General features: G+C 39.2%; 1 protein-coding gene across 3 annotated transcripts in view; it reads left to right on the top strand.

Annotated features, from left to right (window-relative positions):
- Positions 1-19,417, top strand: part of LOC113893985 (ceruloplasmin) — a 60,342-nt gene that overhangs the window by 24,679 nt on the left and 16,246 nt on the right. For all 3 annotated transcript variants that reach the window (XM_027543717.1, XM_027543726.1, XM_027543731.1), the window contains 9 exons: positions 2,194-2,344; positions 4,708-4,920; positions 7,136-7,343; positions 8,914-9,053; positions 10,218-10,346; positions 13,712-13,818; positions 15,349-15,565; positions 16,223-16,362; positions 17,436-17,598. In XM_027543717.1, the coding sequence (XP_027399518.1) occupies positions 2,194-2,344; positions 4,708-4,920; positions 7,136-7,343; positions 8,914-9,053; positions 10,218-10,346; positions 13,712-13,818; positions 15,349-15,565; positions 16,223-16,362; positions 17,436-17,598 (1,468 nt within the window). The remainder of the gene's footprint in view (positions 1-2,193; positions 2,345-4,707; positions 4,921-7,135; positions 7,344-8,913; positions 9,054-10,217; positions 10,347-13,711; positions 13,819-15,348; positions 15,566-16,222; positions 16,363-17,435; positions 17,599-19,417) is intronic.

A 19,417-nucleotide genomic window follows, 5' to 3' on the forward strand; every position in this document is an offset into this window, starting at 1 on the left:
CTTTAAATATTTTTTATATTTGTCTGAAGGAGACTGGCATATTACTATTTAGTTATACTGCTAATTAACCTTCAATTATTTGTATAACATGTAAGAAATAACACTGCTCACACATCCATAAATATTTTTTAGAAATGGGAAAATGACCCTCTGATCTAGAAATAGAAATACTTAATCTAACCATTGTTTTTATCTCTAAAATAAATATTGCAATATACATCTTTAAAAGAGAAAGATTCCTTTGAAAATGCATTCAATACAATTACCACACCTTAAAGCATCAAAAAACATACATTTTTATTTGGTTTTGCTTAAAATAAAACATTTCAGACTCTCAGTTTATGTTTAATTATATTCCATACATTATGACTTATAGTATTCTCATAGACATTACTTATTAAATTCTTAGAAATTCATTTTTGTTTCTTCTTTGATCTAAGAGTTACTTGAACCAAATATGATCTTTTACTTTTTAAACTCTTTGTCCTTTATGAGTAATTTTCAGTTTTATTGCCTTATAATTAGGAAATATGACTTGTAAACTTTTCTCTGTTTTCAGAGAAGTTTATTCTCTGAAGAAACTACAGAGAAGTTTTCTCTGTAGGTCAGCATGTAAGAGATTATAGCAGCTCCCTTCTGGAATCCTGACACATCTGAAAATGTCACTTTGTTGTTCTTTGCTTGGTGTCAAGTTTTTCTATCATAATCTTTTCCCCTCAAAACAGTACTTGCTACTCCATCTTACTCTGACATTTATTGTTCTAGAGAAGCCTGATGTTCATAACTTTTAAAATGGATTATTCTAGAAATTTGTCTATCTCTGAAATCCAAAAATTTTAGCAGGATATTTTTAGGTATAGGTCTATATTACTAATTTTGTCTTGCTTTCAGTGAAGTTTTTGGATCTGAGTAGTCTTTCCCTTTTATAGTGGTGAACATTTCCACTATTATTTATTACTATTAGGTAATAACTTCTCTCAAATAATTACTATGTGCATATTTTTCATCTTTAAATCTTTTCTTCTGACTTACGGGAGCTTTCTTAAGACCATCTGCATCACTATTAATAATTCAGTTTTTTTACAGGGTCTAATCTTAGATTTTTAAAGTTTGATAATCATGTTTTTTTCATCTGCAAAAATGATCTCAGGGAAAAGATATGCCATTAATCCCTCAAGTTTTCTCTTCTTTAAGAAAGTACTTGTTCTTGGGGACTCATATGCTTTGATTCCCCAGTCCAATTGCCTTCTGATCAACTACTGAATTATTACAGATAGCATTTCCACTTCCTTACTTTTCACCAGGGACAGGGAGGGGAGGGGAGAATGTCTAGAATGTGTGAATTGTTGCTCCAAATCACTTGCAGGCTACTTCTTCTCTTAAGATGTATCTGCTTCCACCTGCTCTGTCTTACAGGAATTTTTCAAGCTTTCATGACTATGGATAACACGTTCTCTAATTTATAGCACAAGTACATATCACCCCTCCCCTTTTTAACAATTTTGAGAGGCAAGTTCAAGTGGAATGAAGAGTGTCAGAACTTTTAGGTGCAGAAAGAGGCTTAGATTATTGTGTTGAACTAAAAATCCACTACGCAGGTATCAGTCAGCAATGTGGATGGACCTCAATAGAGACTGTCATACAGAGTGATGCAAGTCAGAAAGAGAAAAACAAATATCATATATTAAGCATATATGTGTAACCTAGAAAAATGGTACAGATGAACTATTTGAAAAGGAGAAAGAAAGACACAGATGTACCGACATCAAAGAGGGGAAGGGAGATGGGATGAACTGGGAGACAGGGATTGACATATATACGTTACTATGTATAAAATAGATAACCAATGAGAACTTATTATATAGCACAGGAAACTCTATTCAATGCTCTGTGGGGACTTAAACGGGAAGGAACTCACAAAAAGGGGGTGATATATGTATCTGTATGGCTTGTTTACTTTGCTGTTCAGCAGAAACTAACACAACATTGTAAAGCAACTATACTCCAATACAAATAAAAAAACTCTGGTGGTCAACAGGAGTATTTTGTGAGTTCCATTTACAAAGTGGAATGGAAACTTCAGTTCTTGTCCTTCCTTTAGCAGGTTTATCCATAAATAGTATTGTGTATATGGAAGTGTTTCTGCTTTACTCATTCTGTCTTCACCTCATTGTTCTTTATTTTGATTTTCAGAAAGACGTAGACAAGGAGTTCTATTTGTTTCCTACAGTGTTTGATGAGAATGAGAGTCTACTCCTGGATGATAATATTAAAATGTTTACAACAGCACCTGATCAGGTGGACAAGGAAAATGAAGATTTTCAGGAATCTAATAAGATGCACTGTAAGTACTGCATCATCCACCAATATCAGGCTATTTCAGCACTGCACATGTAATGCTTTTAATTAAGCTGATACTAATAGCTTTGCCCACTGATTGCTTTAATAAATGATTAAATACCATAGTGCTCTAAGGGTAATACTGTTAATTATTTTATATATCAGTCAACTGAATCTTAGTTTCACTTAACTCAGAATAATAAAACATATAATATATGCCAATTAGATCAGTTCAGTTGCTCAGTCATGTCCAACTCTTTGCAACCCCATGGACTGCAGCATGTGAGGCCACCCTGTCCATCACCAACTCCCAGAGTTTACCCAAACTCATGTCCATTGAGTCGGTGATGCCATCCAATCATCTCATCCTCTGTTGTCCCCTTCTCCTCCTGCGTTCAATCTTTCCCAGCCTCAGGGTCTTTTCAAATGAGTCAGCTCTTCGCATCAGGTGGACAAAGTATTGAAGTTTCAGCTTCAGCATCAGTCCTTCCAATGAACACCCAGGACTGATCTCCTTTAGGATGGACTGGTTGGATCTCCTTGCAGTCCAAGGGACTCTCAAGAGTCTTCTCCAACACCACAGTTCAAAAGCATCAATTCTTTGGCGCTCAGCTTTGTTTACAGTTCAACTCTCACATCCATACCTGACTACTGGAAAAACCACAGCTTTGACTAGATGGACCTTTGTTGGCAAAGTAATGTCTCTGCTTTTTAAAGTGCTGTCTAGGTTGGTCATAACTTTTCTTCCAATAAGATTCATAGTCCTTAAAATGTAGTCCCTAGGTCAGATGTTTCAGCATCACCCAGGACTTATTAGAAATCCAGATTCTTGGACTCCAATCCCAACCTACTGAATCAGAAACTTTAGGTGTAGGGCTTGAAACTTGTGTTTAACAAATCCTCTCTGTTATTCTGATGTATGCTTAAATTTGAGAGTTACTAGATTAGATACTTTTCTTATCTGTGGCTTAATAAAGACAGGCTTCTTTTTGGTTTCTACTCTGAATAAACTTAAATGATTCTCATCTTTGACTACCCATAAGAATCCCCTGAGAGTTAAAAAAAAAAAAAAAAAACACCCAAAAACTATTAAAACTGTTTTTTAAATGCTCAGCACAATCTACAGATATTTTTATTTCACTGAAACAGCATCAGATTTACTTTTTAGCTCCCAGTATAATTCTAAAATGCAGTTAGAGTTTAGAGATAGTGAACTAATTGTTCAAAATATCCACACTACTAATGCACAACATGTGAAAATCATTGTAACTAGAAGAAAAAAAAAAAGTAAATTTGTATTACAAACTGAACTCCTCCTCTTTGAACTCCTTTTTATGGTAAGTCATGTCCGACTCTTTGGGACCCCATGGACTGTAGCCAGTCAGGCTCCTCTGTCCCTGGGATTTCCCAGGCAAGAATACTGGTGTGGGTTGCCATTTCCTCCTCCAGGAGATCTTCCTAACTCAGGGATCGAATCTGTGTCCCCTACATCTGCACTGGGAGGTGGATTCTTTGCCACTGTGCCACCTGGGAAGCCCCATACAAACTGATGTTGTTTTCCAAATTGGATTGATAATAGTCACACTACCCATAACAATCTTTATTTTGCATTTTGGAGGAGTCAAGAATATTATCTATTAAAAAGAGCAATGAGAGGAAACTTCCTGCACATACTCTTCCCTGTTATTCAAGATGAATCAGAGAATTTTCCATCTAGGGCAACAAACACATTCGCAGTCTACAGTGCCTAGGAAGAACTGTTATTATTCATCCATTTGGGTGCTCACAAATATGGCCCTTGGGAGAACTGAAAAATGACTCACTGAGAACAGTGAGATTCCCAGGGCCCAGAACTTTAAGAACCCAGCATTCACGAGACTTCCCTGGTAGTCCAGTGGTTAAGAATCCTCCTTGCAACGCAGAGGACATGGGTTCTACGCCTGATCGCAAAACTAAGATCCCACGTGCTGCAGAGCAACTAAACTCTCGCACTACAACTGCTGAGCCCATGCACCTCAGCTACACAGCCCATGTGCCACAACTAGAGAGTCTGTGGGCTGCATCGAAAGATCCTGCGTGACACAATGAACAGTCCGTAAGTAAGACCCTACACAGCCAAATAAATATTTAAAAAAAGAAGAAGAACCATGCATTCAGCTCTATGTCTTCCACCCAGGGCTTGCCTGGAAGTGTTGAGTTCAGCAGGAAGTTCTAGAGACATTGTTGACATGTAAAGGGGTGGGCAGGCCCAAATGGGTCTTTTAAAAATTAAATAAACCCAGTTGGCTCTGGAAAGTCCGAGAGGTTGTCATGAAGTAGGACATATGATTAAACCAGTTTCAAAATATCATTTTCCAACTTTTATAGCCATGAATGGATTCATGTATGGGAATCAGCCTGGTCTCAGTATGTGCCAAGGAGATTCGGTCATGTGGTACTTATTCAGTGCTGGAAATGAGGTCGATATACATGGGATATACTTCTCAGGAAACACTTTCCTGTCAAGAGGAGAAAGGAGAGACACAGCAAACCTCTTCCCTCAAACAAGTTTGAGTCTCTTCATGAAGCCAGATACTGCAGGTGAATTCCGTTAATGTCAAGGCAAATTTCTGTTGGGTCTACTTGTGTAGTTTTGGTTCAAAATGCTGTGTTGGATGTTAGCTCATCCCTTCCCCAAGCCTCCTAACTACCCTTTCTTTACTTGATTACTGTCAACTAAGTATTTGCCAGGTAGGTCCATTTTCTGTTTTTGTGGTGGGGAGAGAAGGGAGTGACAAAAGAGGACTGAGGTTTCTCCCACTGGTGCTCAGTCACTCAGTCATATCTGACTCTGTGACCCCATGAGCTGGAGCCCATCAGGCTCCTCTGTCCATGGGAGTCTCCAGGCAAGAATGCGGGAGTGGATAGACATTCACTTCTCCGGGGATCTTCCCCACCCAGGGGTCGAACGGGTGTATCTTATGTCTAACCTGCACTGGCAGGCGGGTTCTTTACCACTAGCAACACCTGGGAAGCCCATTTCCACCCAGTCAAACCCTCAAGATGGTCTCCTTTTCAATTATGTGCCTTTAAAGATAGCTGGCAAATCAGACTAGAAAGGAAATGTGTCCCATAAAGGCGCTGCATCTAAACTCTGTGTCATGTCTCTGTATCCTACGTGTGTGTGTGTGCTCAGTCGTGTCCAGCTCTTTGCAACCCCATGGACCGTAGCGTGTAAGGCTCCTCTGTCCATGGGATTTCACAGGCAAGAATATTGGAGTGGGTCGCCATTTCCTTCTTCAGGGAATCTTCCCAGCCCAGGATCAAACCTGCCTCTTGTGCATTGGAGAGGAAAGGCCACCACTGCACCACCGGGGAAGCCATCCTAGATGTAGTGTTGGCTTATTGCTGCTGCTGCTACTGCTGCTGAGTCGCTTCAGTCGTGTCCGACTCTGTGCGACCCCATAGACGGCAGCCCACCAGGCTCCCCTGTCCCTGGGATTCTCCAGGCAAGAACACGGGAGTGGGTTGCCATTTCCTTCTCCAATGCATGAAAGTGAAAAGTGAAAGTGAAGTTGCTCTAGGGAGGGCCAAAAGGAAAACACAGGGGTGAAGGGTCAGATTCATAAGAAATGTTATTCTTTCAAATAAGAAGTTGGAGACTATGGAGTCAGAGAGAAGCTGGGAGTGTTTTGGTTTTATGGGGTTAGGTGGGATAACTAAGAAACTGAAAGGATAAGCCTCAAGAAGGAAAAGTACAGAAAAGAAATTAGGTATGCTCCTTTCCATACAATCTGGCATATGTAGTCTATGTCCTGAAATGTGACTAATTCCTAATTCTTGTTGATGGGGCAATGGGTCTTAAACGTAGAGGGCAGGTTGAGCAAGTCTTGGTGAGGCCATTCATTCAAGACAACTGGATTTGAAAGACCAGACGTTCTATTCCTTCATCCCTCTTTTGGCCAAATATCAAAATATGCAAGGAAATTGGGATGTGAAGTTGGATTTCTGCTTTCTTGACTCATGGGTTTGTGTTATGTCCCTTCCCATTTCTATCTTAAAATGACAAAATCTCCTCAAACTTGTGCTGCAAGATGATAAAGCTTATAACACATTTTCTATTTTAAATATTTCTGGAAAATTTCTTCTCGGAATTATTGAAAAATGTTACTCGAAGCACTGATATCCTGGAGTCAGTCATTAGGCCCTCGCCCTCAGCCTACTGAGAGCAGGTTTAGGTGTGTTTGTGAAAAGATGGGGTATTGTTAGTAGCAAACAGGTTGCAGAAAGCCCATTAATCTTAGTAGAAGACTCTTCTACTAAGAACGTTGTATGATTAGGCTTGTCGGCTTATTAGTCATCTACAATTGAATATCCTATATTAGAACTATAGATATGCAAATTCAGAGATACGGATAGAAGTGTCTCTGAATGAATAAAATAAAAAACTAAAAGAAAAGAGAATTTTACCCAAACATGAAAATATGCTAACTTGCCTCAGGCTTTATTTGGTTCATCAAATGCCACTAAAATGCAAGACAGGTCCTATGTCACCTTTTCCTTTATTAGACAAATGTAAATACAACATTTAACAAAAGAGATAAAGGTGTCTGCTTTCATGGAGCTGAAATTCTAATGCAGGGAGACAGACAATAAGCAAGTATATTAACATACACACACACACACACATATATATATCAAGTGGTTATAAGTACTAAGAAGAAAAATAGGGCAGGGGAAGGAGCTGATGACAGATGAGGGAAAGCAGTCAAAAATACTCACAGGAGATGACCTGCCTTTTTATTTACCATTCCAGGGACTTTTGATGTGGAATGCCTCACAACTGACCACTACACAGGTGGCATGAAACAAAAGTACACTGTGAGCCAGTGCAGCCAGAGGTCCGAAGATTTATACCTCTACCTGGGAGAAAGGACCTACTACATCGCAGCGGTGGAGGTGGAATGGGATTATTCCCCAAGTAGGAAATGGGAAAAGGAGCTGCATCATTTACAGGAACAAAAGTAATTCTCTAGACTCTGACTCCCAATTATTTTTTAGCTTTTTCTTTCAGAGAAGTAAGAATTATGCTAAGTTAAGAAGCAATGAACAATTGCATTACACAATAACAACAAAATAGCAACAAAATGCTTTCTAGGGGCCCTTCCTCATTCATTTCTGCTTCTCTCAACTATCTCTCAGAAAAATTTCCATTGATCTCCTTTGATTCTTTGTAGTCATTCATCTTACTCTCTTTTCTGTTAGACTGTCTTCTCATACCTGCATACTCCTGTCATTGTTTTCAAACTTAAACCAAAATTAATGCCTACATTCAGAGCTAAAATAATTTTCTTTACTAACCATTTGTTGCTTATGTTTCTTCCAAAGATTTTATTATGAGTCTAGTAATCAGTTACTTCATATTTTTCAAACTATTATGTATGGAAGCATATTTTAAATTCTTGAGGGCACTAGAGCAGATATGGTCTCTGCCCTACAAGAACTTACAGGAAAATATGGTTCAAAACTACCAATAACATGTACACTATGAAAATATAAAAGTGAGTTCAGTGAATAAGTGTAAATAAAGGCTGGTTATTGGAGCTTCAGAAACAATACATTTAGAGACACATCACCTGACACTTCTATGTATAGCTCTTCTACACTTTGCCAAGTACTCTCCCCTTTACCATCTCTCATCAGGCACTAACCCTTGGGGGATATGATTTAAGAGATTGGGGTGGAACGTGTTCAGAGCTGAGGTGTACAACATGACTGGTAACTTGCAGCTAAATGATGCCTAGCTGGTTAGTTTGATTGCCATGAGAAGTATGATTTCTTGGGGGATGTTTGTTGTTTGTTTTTATTTGGCTGCCCTGGGTCTTAGTTGCGGCATGCAAGATCTTTCAGTTGTGGCATATGGGATCTAGTTCCCTGGACAGGGATTGAACCTGGGCTCCCTACTTTGGAAGCATGGAGTCTTAGCCACTGGACCACCAGGGAAGTCCTATGAGTATGATTTGTGATGGAAGGGAGTAGATAGCTATTTCAGTGATTAAGGTATAACTGTCAAAATATACAGTCATTAGGAGTCAGTGAAAGCTTTAGATAAAGGGAATGGATGGATAAAAGGGCCACTCTGTTCCTATAGTCTAAAAATACTACAGTAACCAGAGAACACTTCACTGATGAAATCTGGACTCATAACATTTCAGAGCCATAAAGTAACCTTAGAGACAACCTCACTGAATACCTCATTTTAGAGGTGAAGAAATGGAGGCTCCAACAGGCAATGAGTAGCTGGAGGTCATTTTAGCTGGTGACAGTCAGGGCCAGGACTCCTAGGGCTCCACTGCTAGCTAGGTGTAAAGACTAGCTAGACACCTGTTTTTGGTGGGGCTATTTTGTTTTTTATTTTACTATTGTTTTTTATTGGAGACACTTGTTTATTGCTAGTCTTCTTCTTTCTTGTTCAAATGGGACAGTGATATTAAAAACTAGCATAATGAAAACTATTTTTATTCAAAATTTAAAACTCAACTTTCACTTTTCTTAAGCCAAATACTAACCTTAATTGTATGTGTGTGTGTTTAGTCTTTCAAATGCATTTTTAGATAAGGAAGAATTTTACATAGGCTCCAAGTACAAGAAAGTTGTGTATCGGCAATTCACTGACAGCACATTTCAAGTTCCTGTGGAGAGAAAAGGTGAAGAAGAACACCTGGGGATTCTAGGTACTGTCCTAGCTCCAGTTTATCAGGTGTGGGTTGGTGATATGGTGCTCTGTGTGGTGAGTCAGTCCCTGTCTATGGGCTTAATGTTCTTAGTTCATATATTAATGTCATTCATAAAATGAATTTTTTATTTACTCATTTATAAAAATAAAAAACAGAAGCTACTTAATACAATGAGAAGCCTATACTTAATAAAAATATTGCATAAGAAAATATTACAAAAAAAATAAAATATTACTTATTTCTGTCAGAAACAATGGCATTATATCCCATTTACTAATAGAATTATATATATTTGGTGTTTATCAAGTTGATGCCTGTAGTTTTGATGAAATTGCTAGAGATCCCTTTCTACCGAGATTCTTAACCAAATTCTCCATTTTTCTAGTCCACCAAAAATAAATCATAGCTATTTACTTTTAAAATTAAGAAGTAAATGATTAACCTCAAGAAGAAATATACATATAAACAAGCAAATAAGGAAAAGGAAAAAAGTGTTATGATGCACACAGCCAGGGGAAAGTTGCCTTCAATTTTTCAGGAATCACTTTAGGACCGAAAGTCTAAGAACTTCTCCAACACTGGTCTTGGGAATATTCTTGAAAACTGTCAAGTGCAGGGGAAGCTACTCCGAAACCCACTAACAGAATTCCCTGGACTTTCTTATCCTCAGTCCCAGGAGTAAGACACCCAAGGAAGAGTGGCATTGTTGTTGGGTCACAGAAATTTTTTGTCAGGAGAGAAGCTAAAATTGGCTAGAAGGCAGGAATGGGATGGCTACCCCACCCATCCTTTCAAAGGCAGCACTGTCCTTAATTCACAGGAAGGGCTAGAAGTTCTGATGATGAGAAATGACTCCCGGCCAGGGTAGGGTCACAGCTGATGGCTATGATTAGGCCACTATCCTGCAGGAAATTTCAGGCTAAAACCTCCCCTAGGACCCTTGATTAGAGATACACCCATAGTCTCTATCTTTAGAGACAGCCATAACTAGTGTTTTTATCCTGAATCGTCAGGGACCAGGTATCAATCCAAGAGTACAACTGCATGAAGCCGGAGGGGAAAAACAAAAACAACATCCTTAATGACTTAAAAAAAGTTACCTGAGTTAGAGCTTCCAATCTGATGGGTATATAAGCCAGTCTTCCTTTTCACTTTTCCCAGGTCCACAACTTCATGCGAATGTTGGAGACAAAGTTAATATTATCTTTAAAAACATGGCCACAAGGCCCTATTCAATACATGCCCATGGGGTGAAAACAGAAAGTTCTACAGTGACTCCCACTGCACCAGGTATTCATGGTAGGGGGAGGGATATGTTTTAGTAGACTTTACAGCTTTCCACAAACAACTGCTATCCAGATGAGTGCGTCTTGAGGGAGTGAAGGAGGTGGTAAGAGGGCACAAAGGCAGTTGCATCTGTGTGAATGTATACACATACCAAAAGTTTAAAAATCCACAGAATTGTAAGGAAAAGAATCTGATGGTTCTGAACACATACTCAAGGTTGCATCAGCAGAGATGATCTCTGCAGGCTCAGCTAGAATACATCCTGGACAGCACCTACCACGTGGCTGACTGTTTCCATGCCTCTATCCAAAGACAGGGTCCTAAGGGCAGAGGCTGCCATTTGGAACTTTAAATCTTAGTCCAATGGCTTACTAAATGTCTCTTTAATTCAGAGTTAAAAACTGCAATCGATTAAATATATAAATATGCATTTTCTTTAATAAGAACTATAACTTTCTTCTATTCATTCGAAAGTTGGCTTCAAGGAAAGGGCCATTTCTCAGTAACTTAGCAGTTCTCAAATTTATCAAGTGAGAAAAAATACTCTCTAGAGTTGGTCTTGTCAATACAAGGAAACAGAAATAAAAAGCTCTGCCCACATGATCCTCATATTCTTCCAAGATAAACAGCAAATAAATATAGATATAATATCAAGTCGTAGAAAGTGCTATGAAAAAGATTAAGATGGATGAGAGACAGTAAATAACAAGGGTGCTATTTTAGGTGAGGGGGGGCAGGGGGGTTGGTCAAGAGGTCTTTGAGGAGGTGCCACTGGTAAAGACACATACACGATGAGAAGTAATGAGTCACAGGGAGTTGGAGACAGAGAGCATTCTAGGTCCTGAGATGGAAGTAGACTTGGTGTGTCTGAGGAACAGCATGGAGGCCAGAGGCCAGGGCAGAGTAAACAGGGGCAGAATGTGAGGAGATGGGATCCAGGCAGGGCAGGGAGCCAGGTGCAGGAGGAGGGAGGAGGACCTCAGAGGCCGTGGTTACAATGTTGTATTTCATTCTGAAATCCCATGTGAGGGTTTAGGTTGAAGAGTGATGATCTGATAAATAGTTTTTAAAGGACTGGTCTGGCTAGTATGTGAATAAGTGACCATAGGGGATAAGGGTAGAAATCAAGGGTTGGTTAGGGGACCATCCCGGAGAAGGCAATGGCACCCCACTCCAGTACTCTTGCCTGGAAAATCCCATGGACGGAGGAGCCTGGTAGGCTGCAGTCCACGGGGTCACTGAAGGTTGGACACGACTGAGCAATTTCACTTTCATGCATTGGAGAAGGAAATGGCAACCCACTCCAGTGTTCTCACCTGGAGAATCCCAGGGACGGGGGAGCCTGGTGGGCTGCCGTCTATGGGGTCGCAGAGTCAGACACGACTGAAGTGACTTAGCAGTAGGAGCAGGGGACCATCCCAATAATTTGGGTAAAAAATTAGTTATTAGTTGGACCCAAGTAGAAGCAGTTGAAGTGGTTAGTTGTATTCTGGGTCTATCAGGTTGGCCAAAAATTTCATTCAGGTTTTTCTGTAATATCTTACAGAATGCCTGGCTAACCCAATATTTTAAAGGTGGTGTTAAAAGGACCTGCTGAAAGAGTGGTCATTAGGGAATGTTAGGAAAGGTGGAGTCCAGGAAAGCCCAAGGTTTGAGCATTGACCATTTATGGCAGAGCAGGTTGGGGCAGGGAAGGAAGAAGAGAATAAAATGCTATTTTCTGGCTTATGAGAATAGGAGTTTAATGAAAAGACAATATGTTCAGGTAATGAATCTATGCTTTATATTCTCAGTGAAATGTTCTGCTTACAAAAGGGTGAGGACACAGGAGCAGGTAAAATGGAGGACTTGACTAAAAAGGAAAAAAAGTCTGCCATATCCTCTAACATTATCCCTACGTCCTGCTTGATTCCCTAGTAAAGGTTTGTCAGATTCCAGTTAACTAAACTCTGACAGCAGGAATATATAATGGTGAGATCTGGATAAATAGAGTGGACAGTAAGTGGCCATGGCTGCAAGTCAGGGTCTTGTGAGCAGTTGTGCAGGAAGCCCTGCAGTGACTGGCAGCAAAGATCAGGTTGGAGAGGGGCCCAGAGCAAATGGAAGATGGTAAAGATGTTGGTAAGATAGGAGGGTGGAGCAACTGGCTGTCTTCAAAGTGTGAAGGTCCAGGGTGTGGTCATGTCCTGTGTGTGGCACAGTTGGAACGGAACAGTGTATGGTATGACAGAAGGGGGCAGACAAGAGAGGTCACCGACAGGTCAGTGACCCATGAGATCAAGAGGTCTGCTGACTCCTTGCCAGAAACTGAAATCACTGACGATAATGGTGATAAAAGAGAAAAGGCAGGTGGTGGTGAAACTGAAGGAGTTACACAAGGGCAGTCCAGAAACACAGACACAGAGAAGACGGTAGGGAAGAGGTTAGCACTCTTATTTGAGAGCTGAAAAGAGAAAAGTGTATTAGAAAAACACAGTAACGTGGAAGCTTACATTACCATATGTAAAATAGATAGCCAACGGGAATTTGCTGTTTGGCTCAGGAAACTCAAACAGGGGCTCTACGTCAACCTAGAGGGGTGGGATGGGCAGGGAGATGGGAAAGAGTTTCAAAAGGGAGGGGATATATGTATACCTATGGCTGATTCATGTTGAGGTTTGACAGAAAGCAGCAAAATTCTGTAAAGCAATTATCCTTCAATAAGAAAATAAATAAATTTAAAAAACAGACTCCAGATGAAGGAAAGTTCTGTTGCAAAGTTTTTACAAATTTTGATATTCTCATCTCTTACTTTGTGATGTGGCTTCTGTGTCAAGGTAGTTAATTCACAACCAACAAAGATGATATTAAAGTGTGTCTTATAGGTGTTTTTAAAACTAAATTCTTTATTTTTCAAATTCAAACAGTTTATTTAGAAAAATTATTTTTTAATTGTTAGTTTCATTATCCTTTAGGTCAGAGGTGTAACAATTTTCTTTTTAATATTCTTCTCATCATTGGAGACATTGAAACTTCTGCCTATTTTCTGAGAAGCCATAAATAGTAACAGAGAGTCACAGATCTTGGCATTGGGATGCCTGTGATCTAAGTTGTACTTTTTGCTATTTATTACCTCTATATCTTAGAGCAAATATCTTGTGTGCTCCTGACTTTCATCATCTTTGAGATAATGAAGGTTATTATGTTTCCTTCTAGTAAAACTAAATTCTTGTAAACAACTTTGAATACTTCTACTTTTTTAAATGAATTACTTTGTGACATTCCCAGTTTCTGGGTCACTGTTTTTCAAGGCTTTGATAACAACTTGAAATACATGTATCAAGCACATATCAAATGTAACCAGATACGTTAACACTTGATTAATTTAGGTGAAACTCGCACTTACATATGGAAAATCCCAGAAAGATCTGGAGCTGGAAGGGATGATTCTCCTTGTATTCCATGGGTTTACTATTCAACTGTGGATCGGGTTAAGGTAAACTTTAAATCATTTGTGTTTTGTGCAGACTCCCAAAATAGACACACAATTGAAGGAAGATGAGGTTAGGGTTTTCCTGTGGTCCAATTCTATGTTAAAAATCACAGGAAAGTAAGCTGCTCTGCAATTCATTTCAGCTTTTCTTTTTTATGGTTTAAGGTTATACATTTACAGTTATAAATGTATCAACCTTATAACTGCTGATTAAGGATATCACAGAATTAAATATTAATACAGTATCTTATTTCCCTTTTGATATGTAAATATATTAAACTCAAAGAACTGAGGTATATGATTTCAGAGTTTTATTATTACATGGTAATAAAAGTGCTGATGTCAACATTCAATCAGCATAGCTAAAGCTGCTGTTTGATTAAATATTTTGAAGCCAAAAAGCCCTCAACAACTAAAAATCAGAACATGTACCAAGACTCTTTTGCTGAATTAAGCCTCTAGTCCAAATCTCTCTTCTGAGTTCCAGACCTGTCTATATACCTGCCTATTGAACACCTTTACCAGCATGTTCCACGGGCACAGAAACTCGGCAACTCTACAACAGAACCTGAGGTCTTCATCCAGCTCTTTCTTCTTGTATTCCCAGTTGTGATAAATAGCACAAGAAACAAACCTAGTCATTTGTTCAAGCTAGAACCCTGGATATAGAATATCTAACTCTTACCCTTGGCTCACCTAAGCAATTTGCTCACCAACACAGAGCTCTGTCCATTCCTTCTTATCTGCACAGATCAGGTGCTATTAATTTTCCTCAACTACTGCAGTGGCCTCCTGGTCTCCAGTCTTTTCCCCATCCAAGCCTTCCTTCACTCTACCACTAGGATCACTGGTTTAAAATGTAAATATACTGCCACTCCATGTTCAATTTTTCAATGGCTACTTATGACCCACAAGACAAAATCTAAAATGCCTAACATAGTACAGCTCAAAGGCCATTTAAGATCAAATCTGCATTACTGAAGCCCAGTCAAACCAAACTTCTTGTAGTTTGAGTCCATTACAATCTTCCCCATGTTCATTATCATTTTATGTACCTCCACTGCAGAAAGTGGGCCATTTCTTCTATTCATCTGTTTTCCCTACTAGATTGAGTTCCTGAAGGCAGGGGATTTGTTTCCTGTCTGGCTTTTAATGACTGGCATAGTGCCTAGGTTATGGAATAGGCAAACGAGCACTGTTCATTTGGGGTTGTATTCAACTGCTGCTCATTACTTGAGCCAATATTTAGCCTTTGCAACACATTTCTGTTACTTGCACCATCAACCACACAACCTACCCATGACTCACCCTTGTTCCAATTTACTCCAAGTGGAAAGTTACTGACTTGACTGAACCACACTGGGCAAAGTCTATTAGTTATATCAGTCTCTGACTTAAGTAGTAGATTTACTACTTCAAGTAGTACTTACTTTAAGTTCTACTTAAAATCCTGAGGTCACGGGGGATAAGGTCCCAGTTCTCTGAAATCCCAACCTGTATCTCAAAGACAACTAAGTTTTTGCTTGGTTTCAGGATCTCTTTAGTGGATTAATTGGCCCACTGATTGTTTGTCGGAAGCACTATTTGAAAGTATTCAATCCCATAAAGAAACTGGAATTTTCCCTTCTGTTTCTTGTTTTTGATGAGAATGAATCTTGGTACTTAGATGACAATATCAAAACATACTCTGATCACCCTGAGAAAGTAGACAAAGCCAATGAGGAATTCATGGAAAGCAATAAAATGCATGGTATGGTACATTATTCTAAAACTTACTTTTTCGCTTTTCTTCTTTCAAATAAAATTACTTGGGAAACTATTCATTTGTTTTATTTTATAATAAACCATTTCTGCCACACTTGCATGTGAAAGAATTCTATTCAAAGCAAAAAGGGGGCTATATTAAAAATCATCAATCAACTTCTCTCGCAACTCCAAAGTCTCACTCCTTCTTAAACTCAAACCTAAGAAGACTTTTGGTGCTAAGTGACTAGAAAAGCAGTGTGGTGTTATTGATCTTAAAGTACCCATTTCCCTTATCTGTAGTGAAATAAGTTCTATTACATAAAAAAAGATCCCATATATTAACCAAATGGGGTTTCCCAAGTGGCACTAGTGGTAAACAATCCACCTGCCAATGTAGAAGACGTAAGAGACTTGGGTTTGATCCCTGGGTCATGAAGATCCCCTGGAGGAGGGCATGGCAACCCACTTCAGTATTCCCGCCTGGAGAATCCTATGGACAGAGGAGCCTGGCAGGCTATGGTCCATAGGGTTGCAAAGAGTTGGACATGACTGAAGCAACTTAGCACAGCACAGCACATTAACCTCAAAAACCTCTTTTCTGTGAAATAGCTGTTGGTTTTAAATATCCTGGAAGGCAATAAAAACGTGTATTTTTCCCCAGCTATTAATGGAAGAATGTTTGGGAACCTGCAAGGCCTCACGATGCATGTGGGAGATGAAGTCAACTGGTATCTGATGGGAATGGGCAATGAAGTAGACTTGCACTCGGTACATTTCCATGGCCACAGCTTCCAATACCAGGTAAGGGCCAACCACAGTCGTTATTCCTGCTCTATTTGAAAATGCTTTAATGCAAATGAAGGCTATATTTCCTCAGACTTAAGAAAAGTTTAAGGTTTCAACAGACAAATTATTTTCAAAGAGTGTGGCACACAGCTATTTCAATTGGCATTCCCAACCTTTGTTACACCTTGGGCTTTCCCTTGGATTTAGTTTTTACTGGCTTTTCTTAGAGTTCTGCTCACATATCTATGGAAGGTATTGGAATAGAATCATTAGCAGAGCGGGTAGGAATGTTCACGTAATGAAGGATTAGAGAGTAGAAACAACAGACTTTATTATAACCTTTGCCTGTTCTAAGTTCTGGATTGTAAATAGCCTGAAATGAACAAGATCAGCAGTTTGGTGTCCAACAATTGATTGGTTCCCAGGTCTCAATCCCACTTTGACTTCTCACCTAGCACTGGTTTCAGCAGGAATATACAATCCTTTTGGAAATGCTTTTGTCTTACCTTTGAGTTAATGTAGAAAATTCAGAAGCTACCACAAAGCACAGTACAGAACCATTTTATTACCACTTTTTGTTTTATTCCTTAGCAGACTTTCAGTTCCATCCCTGTAGAAATCCCAAGTACTCTGTCAAGACTCTACCTGAACTGCTCCCAGTCTTGGCTTCTCCACTGGCCTCCTTTCCTACTCCCCTCACTACCCACCAGTCTTAAAGTTTCACAGACAGTCAGCTCATCTAGGATAGGTTTAGCAAGAGTGATATTAAGACTGAAATGAGGTCATGGCTAAATTCCCTTGTGTAACTCCAGTGCTCTGATAAAAAGACAGAACAGTGAGGTGTTACTGACTGCTGAATTCACTTTTATCACATCTTTCCTTCACATCCATTTATTGGTCCATTGTGCCAAGGGTTTAGCAAAGATCACATATCTTTGTATTACGCACAGAAATACGCTGGGTCTCTTTCTTTTTTTAATGGATTTAGTCATTTTTCTAATATCCCTGAATTGGCCAATGAAAGATTATTTGAATGAACTCTCGTATAATAAAGATTATATACAATATTGGTCATTTTTCTAATTAAGCACAGGGGCGTTTATACTTCTGATGTATTTGACCTCTTCCCTGGGACATACCAAACCGTAGAAATGACTCCAAAAACACCTGGAATCTGGTTACTCCACTGCCATGTGACCGACCACATTCATGCCGGAATGGAAACTACTTACACCGTTCTACCAAACGAAGGTGAGTATTCACTTAGTGATTCTAGAAGGCATATGTCATGAATATAATTAAGATGCACAATTTCGTCTGTATACTTGCTCCCAAATGAAACATTTGTGAATTTGCTACCCTGATTTCTTCTTTCTCTACCTCCAAGCAGGATTCTTTTTTTTTTTTTTTTTACTGTTAAATGCTGTGGGACACTGCTTATCTTCTGATAGCTGGTACTGATACAGCACCAATAGTTTCTTGAGTAATACAAATTGACACCAATTTGATGCAGTGTAATCCACAGTCCTAAAACTGACATGTGTAAGAGAGTAGTTGTGATTTAACAAAAGGCACATTTAAAATTTAATGTCTTTTTAAATAGAAAACATTCACTTTTTTTTCTAGGTAGTAACTGGTACAGGAAAAAGCCCCCCACCAACCTCATATAACAAATATAATTTCAAATAGTCAATCAGGCAGAACAGAGTCTTTCTGTGCTTCTGTGGGAAGGGGAGGCATTACTGATTATTGTTTGACAATGACTGTCTTAGTCCATTCAGGCTAAGTTTTGTTGTAACAAAAATCAGTTAACAAAACTCAGTCCACCAGTTAACAAAACTCAGTCCATTTTGTTGTAACAAAATACCAGACTGGGTAGCTTATACACTGTTGTGTCTGGTAGCTTATACATTGTTGTTCAGTCGCCCAGTTGTGTCCGACTCTGCAATCCCATGGACTGCAGCATGCCAAACCTCCCTGTCCCTCAGCATCTCCCAGAGTTTGCCCAAGTTTGCCCAAGTTCATGTTACAAAAATTTATTTTCACCGTTCTGGAGTCTGTTAACCCGAGATCAGGGTGTCAACACAGCTGTGTGAGGGTCCTTTTCTGGGTTAAAGATTCACTATATCTTCAAATGGCAGAAGGGACAAGCTAGCTCTCTAAGGGCATCTTTTATAAGGGCACTATTCCCATTCACCAGGGCTCCAACCTCATGACCTAACCACTTCCCAAAGACTTTATCATCTTGGGCATTAGGCTTTCAACATATGAATGGGTGGGGGGAGGATACACAAATATTAGACCATAGCAATGATCCAGGAAAAAAAAATGTAAATTCCCTGCTCTGCCCATCCCAGCAAGAACACTCCCTCCTGTGTAAGCACATGCATACAATAAAATCACAGAAAAACAAATAGCCCTTTGACGGATAAACACTAAATACCAAAGAAATGTGTTACATAAAGAGTAAATTCCTGCTACCTACAAGGGATCAATGTCCAAAATATACAAATAGTTCATACAGCTTAATATCAAAAACCAAACAACCCAATCCAAAAAATGGGCAGAAGATCTAAATAGACATTTCTCCAAAGAAGATATACAGCCAGCCAACAAGCACATGAAAAGATGCTCGATATCACTAATTATTAGAGAAGTGCAAAACAAAACTATAATGAGACATCACCTCATACCGGTCAGAATGGCCATCATCAAAAAAATCCTCAAATAATAAATGCTGGAGAGGGTGTGGATAAAAAGGAACTATCCTACATTTTTTATGGGAATCTAAATTGGTGCAGGTGCTATGGAGAACAGTATGGAGGTTCCTTGAAAAACTAAAATAGAGCTACCACATGACCCTGTAATTCCACTCCTGGGCATATATCCATAGAAAACCATGATCCAGAAGGTTACATGCACCCCAGTGTTCACTGTAGCACTGTTTACAATAGCCAAGACATGGAACCAACCTAAATGTCCATTGACAGAGGAATGGATAAAGAAGATGTGGTATATACACACACACGGGAATATTACTCAGCCATAAAAAAGAAATAATCTCATTTAA

The sequence above is a fragment of the Bos indicus x Bos taurus genome, chromosome 1, assembly GCF_003369695.1.
Source record: "Bos indicus x Bos taurus breed Angus x Brahman F1 hybrid chromosome 1, Bos_hybrid_MaternalHap_v2.0, whole genome shotgun sequence".
In the NCBI taxonomy this organism is placed as follows: domain Eukaryota; kingdom Metazoa; phylum Chordata; class Mammalia; order Artiodactyla; family Bovidae; genus Bos; species Bos indicus x Bos taurus.